General features: G+C 40.6%; 1 protein-coding gene across 4 annotated transcripts in view; it reads right to left on the bottom strand.

Moving 5' to 3' along the window:
- Positions 1 to 16,700, bottom strand: part of Pitslre (cyclin dependent kinase 11B pitslre) — a 50,074-nt gene extending 33,374 nt beyond the window's left edge. For 2 of the 4 annotated variants that reach the window (XM_076176784.1, XM_076176782.1), the window contains exons 1-4: positions 16,474 to 16,700; positions 4,305 to 4,502; positions 3,593 to 3,740; positions 1,147 to 1,444 (exon numbers count right to left, since the gene is read on the bottom strand). In XM_076176784.1, the coding sequence (XP_076032899.1) occupies positions 1,147 to 1,444; positions 3,593 to 3,740; positions 4,305 to 4,502; positions 16,474 to 16,568 (739 nt within the window). In that variant the 5' untranslated portion in view covers positions 16,569 to 16,700. Of the gene's footprint in view, positions 1 to 1,146; positions 1,445 to 3,592; positions 3,741 to 4,304; positions 4,503 to 6,356; positions 6,702 to 6,748; positions 6,878 to 16,473 lie in introns of those variants that run through there. The other 2 variants (XM_076176785.1, XM_076176786.1) reach the window with 2 other exon arrangements.
- Between the last annotated feature and the right edge of the window lie 1,777 nt (positions 16,701 to 18,477).

Here is an 18,477-nt window from a genome sequence, read left to right on the forward strand (position 1 = left end):
GATTGTGCCAACAGCACTGTATGGGGCAGAAACGTGGAACATAAGAGAAGAAGAGAGAAGGAGTTTGAATGTGTTTAAGATGAGGTGTCTGAGAAGTATGGTGGGGGTTACTAGGCTAGATAGAGTGAGAAATGAGGAGGTTAGGAGGAGAACAGGGGTGAAAAAGGATTTGGGAGAGAGGGTTGATGAAAGAATATTAGGATGGTTTGGACACATGGAAAGAATGAGTGAAGAAAGACTAGTAAAAGAGGTGTGGAAGGCAGATGTGGAGGGAGTGAACATGAGGGGACGTCCTAGGATGAGGTGGATGGATGGGGTGAAGGGGGCTTTGGGGAAGAGGGGAATGTTTGTGGAGGAGGGAAGGGAGAGGACAGAAGACAGAGGTGAGTGGAGAATGGTTGTATATGGATGATGTTGTGACTGCATGAGGAGGAATGGGCGGGGGGGTGGGGGGTGGGGTAGTATGTGTGAGTAAATTTTGACACAGCCCGAAGGGATTTCTCCCCGTCCTCTCCTTATATGCAAAGGGGGACGGAGAGGGGGGGTCGCCGATTAAATGAAGCGGCCTTGCTGTGGATGTACTGTGTCTTGCGACACTGCTTCTGACCCAGGGCGGTGGGCAGGGTGCAGGGATGACCCGTCATCCAGGAGGTGCTCAGATGAGAGGAAGGGTGGGAGGGGTGTGGAGTGTATTTAGGGATGAAATGGGTGGGAGTGTTTTTATGCCTTTCCCTTTTTGGCTACCTCCCTTGGAAGGGGGAAAAAGCCTTGGTATATGTATGTATGAAAAATATTCAGGCATAAAATATCTGTTATCATTGAACTTAAAATAAAAACATTTCCCTTGGAAGGGGGAAAAAGCCTTGGTATATGTATATGTATGTATGAATAAATCAGAAAAGTCAAATAAATGAAATGTGAATTCTGTAAAGTAGCATATGGTTTCACTGGAGAATGTCGTGGGTAAGGATAGTCCTACAATCTACAGTTAATAAAGACAAAGCTTTCTACAAAGGCAAATCACAAAATATAAACATGATATAAATACATACAACTATTATGTTCACAAAATATTAATAACTTAACATTAAATGTAAACAGCACCTTAGAAAATTATCATGACTGAATGTAAATGCACAAACTTACCTGCAATCATAAACCTCTCCATCCTTTTGTCTCTTTCTGTCCTTTCCCGTGGTGACATAGGAGGCACCTGTCTATCCTCCCGTCTCTGGTACACAGTCTCCATCCCAACCCCAACATTTCCAGTACCACTACTTCCACCTCCACCTCCCCCTCCACCACTGCTACTTCCTCCTCCTCCACCTCCTAGTCCTCCACCACCTCTGACCTGATGGTACTCGCGGTGGTATTGAACTCGTTCAAAATAATCTCTCTCCTGGAAGGCATAATCATCTCGTTCTCGTTCACGCTGCTTCCGGTCCTGAAATAAAAGACATCTTTTATGGAAAAGAATTATGGTCACTAACAGATATTCACTTCCTTCCCCTCAACTTTCTTTCAACTAACTTCTACCAGTCTCAGTACCTAAGTGCTATTTTTTTCTAATATATAGGCATTTCTAACTTCCTGTGTACAGCAAAAATGAAATGATGTTGGGTGCAGGAGGCTTTTACATAACCAAAATAAGATAACATAAAAAAAACTAACATGGAGGCAAAAATTCATCAACTGCAACATCAGGAAAATTACAATTTTGAAATAATTAAAAATGTCACATCCCTAAAGTACACATATAGGTGCAAGGCCAAAATATCTAACATTTTTAGTATTCTAACTACAGTACTACCTCTCATTAACGGAAGTTAATTATCTGTGTTTGCGGTGTTTTCGGTGCTGTTGTTTAGTGTTGTGCAATCACTATGCCACCCAAAAACCACTCCAAATCAACGGACACCATTACCCCCCTTTCAGTCCGTTAATGAGAGGTTGTACTGTACATACCAAGGGCTTCACCCCCCTTATAAGAGAGGTAGCCAGTCAAGGACACACCCATTTCACTCTCATCCACCACCCTTGGTTCCCTCTGATCTTAGCTCCACGTGGCTGAAGGGTTATCCCTGTCTCCTGACCATTGCCTGGGTCAAAAGCAATGCAGCAACTATCATCCATACACAACCCATCTCCCCTCACCTCTGTCCTCTGCCTTCTCCCTTCCCAGCTCAAAAATCCCAGTTTTTAGTAATCAATTACTTAAATAGATGTTCTAGACCAATTTAGAAATGCTGAACTCAAAGAAACACTTTGACAGGTTGATGAACTATTGTGTAAGCCAAAAAACTCCCAAGGCAGGCTTACAACAGTGTCATACATTGGAGAGAAAGAAATAAAAATAAATAAAAGGGACTGGGGGATCATACAATGAAATGGTGGGAAAAAACTAGTTCTGGTTGTTGGGGCCTACTGTGAAACTACTGTCTAATTCCAATGCCTTAGACCTGAACAATGTAGCAGAGGACAGTGATCCTTATTTCACAAGGTGCTAAAATGGGTAGGGCAACAAATGGGTTTGGATGGGTGTATTCTCCAATTCAGCCATCCCTCTTATATGGGGATATGCCTTTTTGGTATGAATGTATTTATGCATGGAAGTATGAGAGCCACTAGTCTCCGGCAACAGACCTGGAGCAAGGGACTGACTGACTGTATCTATGAAATACACCCCTATCACAATCAAACTAACATACATACATATACCAAGGCTTTTTCCCCCTTACAAGGGAGGTAGCCAAAAAGGAAAAGGCATAAAATCACTTCCACCCATTCCATCCCTGAATACACTCCACACCCCTCCACCCTCCCTCTTATCTTAGCACCTCCTGGATGATGGGTCATCCCTGCATCCTGTCCACTGCCCTGGGTCAGAGGCAGTGTCGCAAGACACAGCAAGGCCGCTTCATTAAGTCGGCAACCCCCCTCTCCGTCCCCCCATAGCATAAAAGGAGAAGACAACAACAATAATTTAAAAATGAAATGACCCTTTACCACAATAAATTAACACTGCTATGAGAACATTCATGCAATCTAGTAGAAGACAGAAGATAGGGGTGAGTGGAGAATGTTTGTGTATGGACAATGCTGTGGTGCATGGAGGGGAGTGGGTGAGGGATGGGGGGAGATGTGAATGATACTTTGATGCAGCCCAATGGGATTTCTCCTCATCTTCTCTTTTTCTGGATGAGGGGACAGAGAGGAGGGTTCGATAATTAAATGAAGTGGCCTTGGTGTGAATGTGTTGCCTTGCTTCTGACCCAGGGCAGTGGGCGAGGTACAGGGATGACCTGTCATCCAGGAGGAGCCAAGAAAAGAGGGAGGGAGGGGGGGTGAATGGGAGTGGAGTATGTGGGGATAAAATGGGTGGGAGTGGACTTATGACTTTGAATTTGGTGACATTCCTTGTAAGGAGGAAAAAGCACTTGGTATGTATATTATACCAGAGTGGACTGGGTGGGGGTGGGAGTGGAACTATGCCATTTGACTTTGGCGACTTCCTTGCAAGGGGGAAAAAGCCCTTGGTACATGCATGTATGTTACCAAATTCTTTTTAACACCTAAGTTTCTTTCTGAATACCTTCATTGCCTCTCTCTCCAGTTGCTTTCTGTCTTTGTCAAGCTTGTGTCGAAGATCTCCTTGTGAGCGCTGCTGTTTACTCCGTTCCCGATGCTTTTCATGTCTTCTGCTACCCGATTCTCGTCTCTCTACTTCCCGCTCCCTGTCCCTGTATAAAACATGTAAAATAAAATCTAATCTGATGTTTCATTGTACAGGTAGCTATTATTTGTGCTGAATCCTAATAAAATCTTATCCAATAGCACAAATGTCAAAGTTATATCAAAATAATTTTCAACAACAATGGTGTAAAGATGTTATGCCTTTGTGGCAACAGAGGCAAATAGTAGGATGAGCCCCAAAAGAGGAACAATCTACCCAACCAATATTCAATGCAGCTTACAACCCTCCAATCAAAACAAATGAAAAAAATCATCTATTTCAAAACTAAATACTATACAGTATATCAATAAAAAACTATTTCCAATTCAGGATAGGTTACATTAGTCTGAAAAATAGCAAAACATTCCATATGCATTCCTGCCATAGTGTGACATAAGGAACTTATGCTAAGTGTAGGAGAGTTAATGTACACTGAATATAAAATCAGATATTGCTCATACAGGGAACCCAAGCCATAAGAGAAAATATACATATACTCACTTCAAAAGAACATAACACTAAAGAAGTAAAGTGCAAACATTCTGCAAGAACAGTACAACAAAAATCCAACCTGTGTCGTCTATGTTCCCTCCGGCGTTCATCATGTGCCCGATGTTCTCTGGATCTGTGTCGATCCTTGTGCCGATCCCCTTTATGTCTGTGACGCTCTCTTTTCTCTCTCTTATCCCTCTTCTCTCGTCTCTGGACTACAGCTTGAGGTGGCTTAATATCCAGACTGTCACCCTGTTCCCCATCATATGAGGACATGCTGTGCAATAAAAATAATCACTATTAGTGATATGTCAAGCAAACTGTTACAACAGAATTCATCAAGTAATTCTCTACAGAAATTAAATAATAACAGAAATGAAAATAAATCAATCTACAAATACATCCACACAGTAGTGGTATACTGATGGTGATATATGGGTTAGGATGTTCAGTCATTTTTTGGAGATTTTACTACATTTCCCTTCACAGATCTTGATGACAAAAAAAATCAATCAGTTCACCCACACATCTTGCAGGATACCTATGATGCAGAGGTCGTTATCCTTTTCATCAAATAATCTCCATTAAAAATTATATATTTTGGAGAAAAAAAAAAATTAAACCAATTACAAGACCTAAGGAAATGGACTGATTAACTGACTGGCTGCACAATAATAAATAATCATCAAATTTACTCCATATTCCCTGAATAATCATTAAATTTACTCCATATTCCCTGAATAATCATTAAATTTACTCCATATTCCCTGAATAATCATTAAATTTACTCCATATTCCCTGAATAATCATTAAATTTACTCCATATTCCCTGAATAATCATTAAATTTACTCCATATTCCCTGAATAATCATTAAATTTACTCCATATTCCCTGAATAAACAAATGTGATTATTACAGGAAACCATCTAAACACAGATCTTCCTAAAAGAACTTTCAGAAGAGTGAAATAAAATCATCCACCGTGGATCTCCTGCAGGAGACCCCGAGGCACTAGAACTGACCCATTCTAGACATCTCAGTTTACTTTGAGTTCACAAAAAGTATTCACTCGGGGCACCTGACAACTAGTCTTAGCTACCATTACTTTCTTCAGTATCGAGTTCTGCCACTCTGTGCAGTTTTGAGATATCAAAATTTGACACAGGAGCCCATTTAACTGATGCTTGAAATATTCTGCAGAGCAACTCATTATCCCTCTCAGTTCTAGGATACAGTCAAACACTCTTACCACTCTGCATTTATACTTCATAAAACATTCCATCTCTTCCTCTTGGATCATAGGAAACTGAATTTAATGCACTTCAGAGGTTGGGAGCTTAATTCTCTTGGATTGTCCATACATATATCACCATATATCTGCCTCTTCCTTCCAATAGTTTGTGCACACGGACGGACGTGTTTGGGAGTGCTCTGAGTGACTGGGGTCAGGGTCTGAAAGTCTACCCCTTTCTGGTGCATGTTATTTGGTTTGTGATTCACAGTGTACTCTGGAGTGCATTGGGTGTCATATGTGCAAGAGTAGCATCCAATAGGATTGTACACCAATCCCAGTCTGTGCCATTATAAACTTCGGCACCTGTGAACGGTGCGTCCTAAACAACGACGGTGACCGTGTTTTTGTGCTAGTGTATATTCTAATTAAGTGAGAAAAACAAGAATAATTAAATCAAGGTTGTAGAAAAAAAACAGAGGTGAAATCAAAGGACCAGATAAAATAGAATATTCTCCGTCGCAATTTGTTTTTCTTAAATTATGTATACAGACACTCCTCTACTTACGTTCATTCGTTTTACGTTTTTTCGATTTTACGTTTGAACTAACCGTAAAAAAAAATTGTAAAATAATTTTTTTAGTTTAGCGTGCTCTCCGTAGTTCAAACGATACTTACACATGACGCTGCGTCCATTGTTTACATGGCACAAACGACAGACTGAACGTGCCTTGCCTCATCCTCCTCCTCCTCCCCCATCTCAATTTATGTTGCTTGAATTTAATTTATTTGAAATTAATGTTATTATTTTATAATGTTATGTGTATGATTTATGATTTATGGGTGTTTTATAAGATACGGTAATAGAATTTACCGATGTATAATACAGTAACAACTTACGTTTGGCCGTTCGGAACGTAACTAAAACGTAAGTTGAGGAGCGTCTGTAAGTTCCCTGCTCAATTTTGAGCATTTGTGTGTTCTCTATGGATGACCAGGGGGAAGTGATGACACACCCTGTAGTTTTTGTAAGAAGATGGGCGGAGCTAGTAACAAATGGATTGGTTGTATAAACTGTCCGAGGTGGGCTCACCTAAAATGCGCTTCTTTACAGGCGGTTAAAGAGGAGCATATTGAGGAGATCAATTGGATATGTAATTACTGTGTAAATCAAAGGCTGACAAAAAAAATACAGGCTGAGTTGCAAAATGTTAAGAAGGAACTAAAGGACATGAGGGAAATGTTAGAGAAAAATTTGGGTGCATTGAAGGGCAAAATCACAAATGAAATACTAGTAGTGAAGCACGAGCTTGAAGGTGTTAAGAGTGGTGTAGAGGCAGTGGAGGCGTCGAATGTCTGCATGGTAGAAGCAGCTGCAGTTGGCTCAGCGGAGGGTGATGACAACAACTCTCCATGGACCACTGTAGTAAAAAGGAAGGTTAACAAGAAAAATTTACTAGTAGTCAAGGCGAAGGATGAGAAGGAAAAGGCGGTAGATAACAAAAAGGAGGTTTCAAATGCACTTGAGGGTGTTCAGATCATGGATTCTAGATTTACAAAGGGAGGAATATTGTGCTTAACTTTGAAGATGAGTCAGCAAGGAATGTGGCAGCTACCAAGTTAGAGGCTGTGAAAGCAGTCTCTATTAAATCTGTTAGAAAATTCAAACCTAAAATAACACTATGTAATGTGTATAGGAAAGAGGATGGAGCCAATCTGATTGCTACTATGGTAAGAAAGAATAAACACCTGCAGGCAATTAATGGTGTTGAGGACAAAATTGAACTGTTATTTCAGAAACCAGCACATGGCAACACTATTAACTATACAGACACTCCTCAACTTATGTTTTAGTTACGTTCCGAACGGCCAAACATAAGTTGAAAATGAACGAAAGTTGTTACTGTACTATGCATCCGTAAATTCTATTACCGTATCTTATAAAACACCCCTAAATCATTAATTATACACATAACATTGTAAAATAATAACATTAATTTCAAATAAATTAAATTCAAGCAACATAAATTGAGATGGTGGAGGAGGAGGGGGAGGAGGAGGAGGAGGAGGAGGAGGAGGAGAAGGAGGCAAGGCAAATTCAGTCTGTCGTTTGTGCCATGTAAACAATGGACACAGCGTCATGCGTAAGTATCGTTTGAACTACGGAGAGCACGCTAAACTAAAAAATTCACAAAAAAAAATTTAACATTTTTTTTTAGTCAGTTCAAACGTAAAACGAATGAACGTAAGTAGAGGAGCGTCTGTATACTAAAGTGTGAACCTGACATGCATAAGTGCCTGCACAGGCACCATGACAAGATAAAGATGGAGTGGGGGATGTTTACAGTCAGAGACAGATATCATGTAAAGATATGTCACTATTGTCAGAGGTTTGGTTATAGTGAGGACAAATGTGCAGCAAAGGCAAATCAAAACCCGCCTAGCTGTTTCAGATGTGCAGGACCCCACCTTGGGAAAAACTGCACAGAGACGACTCGGAAATGCATAAATTGTGAAAGGTTTGGAGAGACTGAAACTGATCATGGGGTGAATGATCACTGTTGTCCTATATATGAGAATGAAGTAAGGAGGATAAAGGACAGCACTGACCATGTCTACCAATAACAAAGTGAAAATCAAAGCAGGTCTATTGAATGTACAATCAGTAAAAAATAAAACATTTGAAATAAAGGATTTGATGACTGAAGAAGGCTTTGATATTTTAGCATTGACAGAGACTTGGTTAAGTGAATATGACTCTGCGGTTATAAAAGAAATGACGCCGTTTTCTCACACCTTCCTACATGCACCGAAAATGGGGAAATGAGGAAGTGGGGTTGGACTATTTCTCACTAATTCATTTACTAAAATTAAGTTATATCCTACCCAGGAAACAAACAGTTATGAACTACTTAAGAGTTGGATGTGAAATCATGAATAGAAAAAGGATGTTCGTTGTAGTGTACAGACCTCCAAATTTGGGTATTAATGATTTTTTTGGAGGAGTTTGGTGCGTATCTGGAAACATTAGCCATGGTGACCATGAACACTTTCATTTGTGGAGACTTTAATATGTGGATGGATGATATAAATGGAAGAGGAGTGATAGACTTTATTAATTTAATGGGCTCATTTAATTTAACAAACAAGGTAAACAAATCAACTTCAGTCAGTGGCCACATGTTGGATTTGGGGTTTTGTGAGAAGGACAGAGACCTAATTCATAAACTCGATGTTGAAGAGATATGTCGTTTATCACCTATACATAAATTAATTACTTTTGCTATCCCCTTTAATATGGCGACGAGACAAACGAAGAAAATTAAAATCAGACTAAAAAAAGATTTGAAGCCCGATCATTTTGTGACCTCGGTGATCCAAATACATACATACATATACCAAGGCTTTTTCCCCCTTCCAAGGGAGGTAGCCAAAAAGGGAAAGGCATAAAAACACTCCCACCCATTTCATCCCTAAATACACTCCACACTCCTCCCACCCTTCCTCTCATCTGAGCACCTCCTGGATGACGGGTCATCGCTGCACCCTGCCCACCGCCCTGGGTCAGAAGCAGTGTCGCAAGACACAGTACATACATCCACAGCGAGGCCGCTTCATTTAATCGGCGACCCCCCCTCTCCGTCCCCCTTTGCATATAAGGCGAGGACGGGGAGAAATCCCTTTGGGCTGCATCAAAATTTACTCACACATACTACCCCACCCCCCTGCCCATTCCTCCTCATGCAGTCACAACATCATCCATATACAACCATTCTCCACTCACCTCTGTCTTCCGTCCTCTCCCTTCCTTCCTCAACAGACATTCCCCTCTTCCCCAAAGCCCCCTTCACCCCATCCATCCACCTCATCCTAGGACGTCCCCTCATGTTCACTCCCTCCACATCTGCCTTCCATACCTCTTTTACTAGTCTTTCTTCACTCTTTCTTTCCATGTGTCCAAACCATCCTAATATTCTTTCATCAACCCTATCTCCCAAATCCTTTTTCACCCCTGTTCTCCTCCTCACCTCCTCATTTCTCACTCTATCTAGCCCCTAGTAACCCCCACCATACTTCTCAGACACCTCATCTCAAACACATTCAAACTCCTTCTCTCTTCTTCTCTTATGTTCCACGTTTTCTGCCCCATACAGTGCTGTTGGCACAATCACTCCTTCATACAGTCTCCTCTTCGCATCCATTCCCAAATGTCTATTCCTCATTACACTCTTTAAACCACCAAGGCATTTACTTGCTTCTCTCAATCTACATTCTACCTCCACCTTCACTCACCTTTTCCTGCTACACTTGCACCCAAGTATCTAAAACTATCACTTCCTCCAGTCGCTCTCCCTTAATGTTCACTTTCCAGTCTACTGCCACTTTCACCCCTTGGAAATCTCATCACCTTACTTTTACCCACATTTATCTTTAGCTTTCTTCTATCACATACTCTCCCAAACTCTGCCACCAGCTTCCTCAATCCCTCCTCTGACCCTGCCACAAGCGCAGTGTCACCTCCCACTTTTCTCCATTTTCTTTAACCATCTCCAATCCCTGACCCACTACCCTAGCATTCACCTCTCGCACCACCCCATCCATGTATAAGTTGAACAGCCAGGGCGACATAACGCATCCTTGACGAAGTCCCAACCTTTACTTCAAACCACTCACTCTCTCCATTTCTAATCCTAACACATGCTCTACTACTCTCATAAAAACTCTTGACAGCTCCCAAAAGCTTTCCTCCTATCCCATAAATCTGCATAACCTCCACAGTGCCTTTCTGTCTACCCTATCATAAGCCTTTTCCAGATCCATGAAAGCCCAAAAAACATCCTTCCCCTTTCCTATAGCTTTCTCACATATCTGTCTTACCACAAAGATCTGATCTACACAACCTCTACCCGTCCTAAATCCACACTGTTCCTCACCAATTACTCCCTCTGTGTTCCTCTCCTAATCCTCTCAATCAAGATCCTCCCAAAAGCCTTCCCAACAACACTTAACAAGCTAATCCCTCTGAAACTACTACATTCACACTTGTCCCCTTTTCCTTTGTAAAGAGGAACTATACAGGCACTACTCCATTCCTCCGGTACTCTACCCTCTCTCCAGCAAACATTAAATAACCTCACCAACCAGTCCACCATCACTGCACCTCCCTTTTTCAGACATTCTGCATGACATCCATCCAGACCAGGTGCCTTACCTGCTTTCATCATCTTTACAGCTGCCTTCACCTCATCCTTCCTTATTCTCTCCATTCCATTTCCTCACTCATCACTCTCATTTTCTTCGCATTTCCACTACAGCTATCTTTCCTCCTATCCTCCTTCACATTCAGCCAACTCCCTAAAATATTTCTGCCCATCTTCCCCTCACTGCCATCTCTTCCATTATCAACTCTCCATCTGTACCTTTTACCTTTCCTTCCCTACTTGATTCGCCTCCTCTTCCTCTCTTAATTTCTTTCCAAAACATCTTTTTATTACTTTCAAAATTTTCTGTCATACTCCTACCCCATTTCACATCTGCTCTCCTCTTTGCCTCCTTTACCTTTTGCTTTACTTCTCTTTTCTTTTCTTTGTACGTCTCATATGACTCCCCTGTCCTCTTGTAACCAATCTGTGAATGCTCGCTTCTTCTCTTCTACAGCCTTCTTTGTTTCCTCATCCCACCATTCACTACCCTTTCTTCTATTTCCCCCTGTCCTTCTTGTTCCACACACCATCCTTGCACACTTTAAGACTCCCTCCTTGAACCATCCCCATTCCTCCTCCACACCCATCTCTGCTCTATCCTTTACTCCCTCCCACTCCTCCTTCAGCTTCTTTTCGTACTCCTTCTCCTTTTCCTTTTCATTCAAGGAGTTCACTCTAAGAACCTCCCTACCTTATGTCCCTTTCCTCCTTCTCCATCTATCCTCCACTCTCAGCTTACCTTCCACCAAAAAATGATCTGATATTCCCCCACCCTCTCCCCTTAGCACATGTACATCCTTAACTCTTCCTATCATAATCCTATTTACCACTAACATAATCCTTTAGCGCTCTATCTACCACCCTTCCCTCCACCACCCTCTCCCATGTTGTACTTATGCTTGACTTTCTTCCGAAACACTGTATTTGCTATCATCAACTCTCTTTCTAGGACACATTTCCACCATCAACTCTCCACTACGATTCTTTCCTGGAACTCCCACACTTCCCAACCACTCCATCGATTGGACCATTTCCCACCCTAGCATTAAGGTCTCCCCAGTACTATTACATTGACATTTCTTCCTAAACCCTCTATGCACTCATTTAAATCTATCCAAAAAGGCCTCCCTTTCTTCCATGTTCTTCTCACTGCCCAGCCCATATGCACTTTACAAAGACCCACATCTCCTTTCAGTTTCACCTTCATCCACATTATCCTTGAGGAAACCTCCTTCCACTCCACTACCCCTTTACCTATCTCCTCACTTACTAGAATAGCCACCCCTTCCACTCCCTCGCCCTCTCTTCACTCCTGATAACCTCCCACTTACACTCACCCTTCCCTTTCAACTTAGTTTCACTCAAAGCCAACACATCCAACTTTCTTCTCACAAACATACTAACCTATCTCTTCCCTTTTACTCTCATCTGTACCACATCCACGGCACATTAAAAGACCCAAACCTTAGGGTGCTGGCCCGAGGCCCTCCAGCACCCCCTTATGCCTTTCCTTTGATTTTTTAGGAATTTCCCCCTTGAGGCTACAGGGAGAAGGATGCCTAGTCCCTCTCCCCGTCCCTTTCTTCTCGCACTCTTACGATCCAAGTGGGAAAACTTGGTGGCAGTAATTCTTTTCCCCCACCACAGGGAATTCCCCCCAATCAGAAAGAGAATACTCCAGAGAAATGGTACAGGACAGCAACAAGGGGGTTGGGGGACAGCATAACGGAGGGACAGTCGTAGTATAAAAGTGTCATCATTTCTCTTATGAACAGAATTTCTTCTATCATAGACAAATGATGTGTGGCTCTGGTCCGTAGGGGGCGCCCCATATAGACCCTATAGTAATCGACTGCATGCTACTTTGCCACAATAACAAGCAACCAATACCCCAAATACTATCAGATAAAAAACATAATCAATGTGAACATGAGATGGATAAGGAAATTGTGGACTGTGTTACATGTTCTTTACAACAGAAGTGTGAGTGAGGAGTACAATAAGGTGTTCCCTATTATTGAAAAGGAAATTAAACCTAGAGACAATGCACCTTGGTTTAACGGTGAAATTTCTCGAGCCAAGAAAGACAAAATTAAAAAGGAAAGACTGTGGCATAGGCATAAGAGTGAACAGACTAGAAATGATTATAAAATTGCAAGAAACCATGAGAGAAGGCTGATCATAGAAAGGAAACGTAACTTTTATAGGTCTAAGACTATTGAAGCACAAAAATTACATTCATAAGTTATATACAATATTAGATAATCTCACTGGTACAAAAAAGAAAGTCAAATTACCAGAGGGTTATACAGACAGTGCCCTTGCAGATAAATTCGTAGAATTTTTTGACAATAAGGTGAAAAATATAGTGGCGAATTTTCAGGATGATACAAATGAGTCACTACCCATGACTAGAGACATAAATGAACCAAGACTGCTATCTTTTAGACCAGTGAATCTGGGTGTGGTGAAATCCATAATGCGTAGAGCACGGTCAACATATTGTAGCAATGATCCCATCCTGATAAGTGACATTGAGTGTAGTGAGAATTTTGAAGACTTTGTAAATGTTATTAAAGATTTAGTTAATCTTAGCATTGAAAAAAATACTTTTCCATTCTCTGAGAAAAGAGCGATTGTTAAGCCGATAGTGAAGGGTAGTCTTGATAGCCAATCCTTAAATTCCTACCGGCCCGTCTCAAATCTGATATTCCTGTCAAAAATTATTGAAAATGTTATCCTCGAACAACTGAACACTCACCTTGAATTAGTACATGCTCTTCCTGAGAGTCAATCCGCCTACCGTAAACTACATTCTACGGAAACAGCGCTGTGTTCGGTAGTAAATGATATGCAAATGTTAACGGATGAAGGAAAATGTGGTGTATTGATTCTACTTGATCTTAGTGCTGCTTTTGATACAGTGGTGCATTTTATATTATTGCAAGACTGTAGGAACATAGGTATAGAAGGGAGGGCACTGAGGTACTTCGAAAGTTTCCTTGAGAACAGAACATATCAAGTAAAGTTGGTGAATCGCTTTCAAGCCCAAAGGAGCTAGTGAGAGGGGTTCCGCAGGGAAGTGTCCTCAGTCCAATTTTGTTTTGCATATATACTAGAGGGCTCTCAGATCTACTGAATAGACACGGGGTCAGTTTTTAACTATTTGCAGATGATACACAATTCTATATGGCAGTGAACAATGTGCATAGCATAGAGACAGTGCTGAATGACTTAATGTATGACATTAGAAACTGGATCAAACTTAAACAACTAAAACTTAATGCAAACAAGACAGAGTGCCTGATAGTTGGGAAAGAAATTGATTTGGTAAGGCTAAACATTCCAAGGTTGCACATAAATGGTGTCTCGATGACTGTGGGAGACAATATTAAGATTCTGGGAGTGATCATAGACAGAAATGTAAATCTCGTGAGTCAGGTGCATCATGTGGTTAGAGTGGCTAGTTATCACCTGAGAAACATAACCTTTGTAAGGAAATATCTGGATAAAGAAACTGTCAAAATGCTTGTTCATAACTACGTGATAAGTAGGCTTGATTATTGCAACTTGCTGTATTATGGACTGCCTAACCACTTATTGAGGAAACTACAATTAGTTATGAATAGAGCAGCAAGGATGATAGTGGGTTTAAAGAGGCGTGAGAGAATAACTCCTGTACTGATAAGCTTACACTGGTTGCCTATTAAGGCGAGGATCATTTATAAAATAGGCACGCTAGTATATCAAGCAATTAAATATGGAAAACCAGTCTACCTCAAAGAATTGCTTAGTGACTTCAGTACAGCTTCCGACTTGACGTTAAGGCATAATGTTCAATTAGACAGGCTAAATGAGCCAAGATTCAACACCGAAATGGGTCGTAAAGCCTTTGTGAATAGTGCTCCAAGGTTATATAATAAATTACCCGAATGCGTAAGGATATCCGAGAACTACATAACCTTCAAGAAGGAACTAAGGGCATATTTGTTCACTGAGTGCTATGACATGGACAGCATGTCAATGAGGACGGATTTTGGTTGCTAGTACAATCGTTTTCAGCTGAGCAGAGCGTCATGCAAGACGGAGCTCAGCATCGAATCCTCACATCAAGTATCAAGTAAAATTCATAACCATGTTTTTCTTGGGAGAAATCAATAAAAAAAAATAATAAATATATTTTTTTAATATATATATATATATATATATATATATATATATATATATATATATAAAAGCTAAAAGCAAATATACTACTGACAGGGCTGCAGCGAGAGTTTTGAGGTGCCATGTTTTTTAAGAGAGTTAGAACTGAGCTTCATGCTTTTCTTGAAGCAATGAAATGCCTCTACACTCTCTAGTCTGACCAGATGCCATAACTGGCCATCAACATCCCTGACAATTACGACCCTGATAACCTGTAGTATTATAGGGGTAAATATTTGTAAGTGCACACCTATGCAATACAGCAATAGAAAATTATTAATTTTGTAAGTTATAATATATACATACATATACCAAAGGCTTTTTACCCCTTATAAAGGAGGTAGCCAAAAAACAAAGGTATAAAAACCACTCCCACCCATTCCATCCCTATCATAATCCACTCCCCTCCCTCTTATCTTGACACCTCCTGGATGACAGGTCATCCCTGCCTCTTGCCCACTGCCCTGGGTCAGAAGCGGTGTCACAAGACACAGCACATCCACAGCAAGGTCGCTTCGTTAAATCAGGGAGCCCCCCCCTCTCCGTCCACTCATGCAGAAAAGGAGAAGACAGGGAGAAATCCCTTCGAGCTGCGTCAAAATTTTCTCACACACATACTCCCTCACCCCCCCACCCATTCCACCTCATGCATCACAACATCATCCATATACAACCATTCTCCATTCACCCCAGTCTTCTGTCCTCCCATCCTTCCTCAACAGACATTCCCCTTTTCCCCAAAGCCTTGACGGCCTGATTATTAATGCACCTTGAGCAATTAACTGACAATGAAAGCCATCATTTAACTGACAGTGACCTGACTGGACAGACGACAACATGGCATCTGGACCGAATCCAAGCGGCTTAGTTCGTCAGTAGATTTGCTTGAAGCAAGATTTTTTGTTATTCATTTCCACCAAGAAAATTGCATATTATGTTCATGTATTATAATTTACAAAAATGTTTAATTTGCTAATACCATATCGCATAGGTGTGCACAACTAAAATAATCCCATTACAGGCACTGCATTACTAAATGCAGGTTAGGTTAAGTTAGGTTAGGACAACACTATCATTCTTTAATTTCTTCACCTTCCACATCTATCAAAAACATGGGTGTCTGAAAGCATTTGCCACTGTTCCATTCAGTACAGTATCACTTTTACAGTTTTAGCAAGGTCTTTTAAGTTTCCAATTTTCTTAAAAATATAATATATCTGTAATTTTTCTAGCAGATCTAGCACAAGCCATAATTGAGCAATTATCACATCACTAGATTTATATTTCTCTTGTATTTCATGTTATATTTCAATTTCTCATGTAATCTTGTAATGACACATTACTACAAACTGACTCTGTTCCCGACATCAGCCGAAAATATTTTTGTTGGGAGTTCAAAGTTGTATCACCCTTTCACCTATACTTGGACTGGTAACTTGCCCTTTAATTTTTTCATACTCTCCTCATCTGGATCTAACGAGTATAAAATAAATTTGATGACTATTAGAACTAATCCTATTCACATAGACCGGCAAAATACTTTACAAGGGTAAACACTATTAGTAACTATATCTATCAACAATTCATAACTCCAAATTTAATGTTACCTGAAATCGTCGTCATCGTTGTAATCTTGTTCATAATTAATATGTACATGCCTTACGTCTTCGCGAATCTCGCCATCTTCTTCGTGGCTATCCATCTTTAAGTTACGGATTTAACAGGTCAACACACAACACTATTTTAATCACTCTCGCCGACCCATCGTCAACAACACCGTTCTCCCGAAACCCGTGTCAACGTTGGTCGAATGCGTGTACCATAACAATTTCAAAACAGCGTCTCATGAAGCCGAATAATATGTATAAACATTTCTGAATAAATATTAAAAATAATTATATTATCCGTGAATAGCATATAAATAAAATTTCAGATTTTTATTAAAAAATTACTCACAAAATAACACAAGTTAATAAATTGATTATAAGGCCGTGGGCTCTGAATTCCCTCAATATAACGTTTCTCGGAAAAAGATCTTTCGTAATACTTTTTCTTTATATTATCTGTTATGGTTATTTCATATTTCTAGTCATTTTTGGCCTATGACAAATTAAGTGAGTGAGTAGTCAGTCAAGGAAAAACAAGATTTATTCTTCTAAATTCAATTCACAAGGATTTTGACATGTCAACATTATAAGAAAATTAATATAGTACACGTATCAGGAAATACACAGTTAATTAACCCTTACTCTACCGAATAGATGCCACACAGATTAATCAGATTGCCTGGCGATATCCATAATAAAAAAAATAGATTGACAGAAAATGTTTGTAGTACTGGGCAAATACCGCTAATTTCAATACCGGAATTACCGGTGAACAACAATACCGTTACCGAAATTACCGGCAGTTTACCGGTAATAGACTCGTGAGGTAGAAGTGACGTCCAAAGTTCAAGTCGAGTTCGAAAAATCAACGTTTTTGTCTTTAATAAGCTATATCTCTGGTTCTACTTTACATATTATTTTTATTGTTATGTCATTGTAAAGGGAAAAAGTCATACTTTAATTGGTGCTACTATAGTATGCTATCTACCGTGCGAGTGAGTGAATGGAGGGTGTCTGAGGGTGGGTGTGGTGTATAAACTTTCGTCCGCACCTATCTGCATGCATGGGTTCATGTTTGGAGGAAGCATGTGGGAGTGGGAGTTTTGTTAACACACATGCACATATAATGAGCTTTGAATAATTTGTAATAAATGTTTTCCTAAAAACTAATCTAACCTGACTAATTTGTAATAAATGTTTTCCTAAAAACTTTTTTTATGCTCCCTTGTTTTAATACTTATTTCATACAAATTAGCCCAGCACGTGATCCAAAGACCAAGGTGAATACTCAAGGATATATTAGATTTCATTGTCAGCATGTTTTTTATTTCCTCAATTATTTTTTCATACAAATTAGTTCATATTCTTATTTAGAAACAGAAGCGTATTGGCATTTTCATCACTTAAGCATACATATATATATATATATATATATATATATATATATATATATATATACATACATATACCAAGGCCTTCCTCCCCCTTACCAGGGGGGTAGCCAAAAAGGACAAGGCACAAAAACATTCCCACCCATTTCATCCCCGAAAACCCTCCACACCCCTCCACCCTCCCTCCCATCTTAGCACCTCCTGAATGACGGGTCATCCCTGCACCCTGTCCACTGCCCTGGGTCAGAAGCAGTGTCGCAGGACACAGCACATCCACAGCAAGGCCGCTTCATTAAATCGGCGACCCCCCCTCTCCGTCCCCCCATATAAAGGAGAAGACGGGGAGAAATCCCTTCGGGCTGCGTCAAAAATTTTTGCTCACACACACTACCTCACCCCCATTCCCCCGTCCAATCCACCTCATGCATCACAACATTTTCCATATACAACCATTCTCCATTCACCCCTGTCTTCTGTCCTCTCCCGTCCTTCCTCAACCGACATTCCCCTCTTCCCCAAAGCCCCCCTCACCCCATCCATCCATCTCATCCTAGGACGTCCCCTCATGTTCACTCCCTCCACATCTGCCTTCCATACCTCCTTTACTAGTCTT

This window comes from Oratosquilla oratoria, chromosome 39, assembly GCF_046742065.1.
Source record: "Oratosquilla oratoria isolate Oo_2021 chromosome 39, ASM4674206v1, whole genome shotgun sequence".
Taxonomy (NCBI): Eukaryota; Metazoa; Arthropoda; class Malacostraca; order Stomatopoda; family Squillidae; genus Oratosquilla; species Oratosquilla oratoria.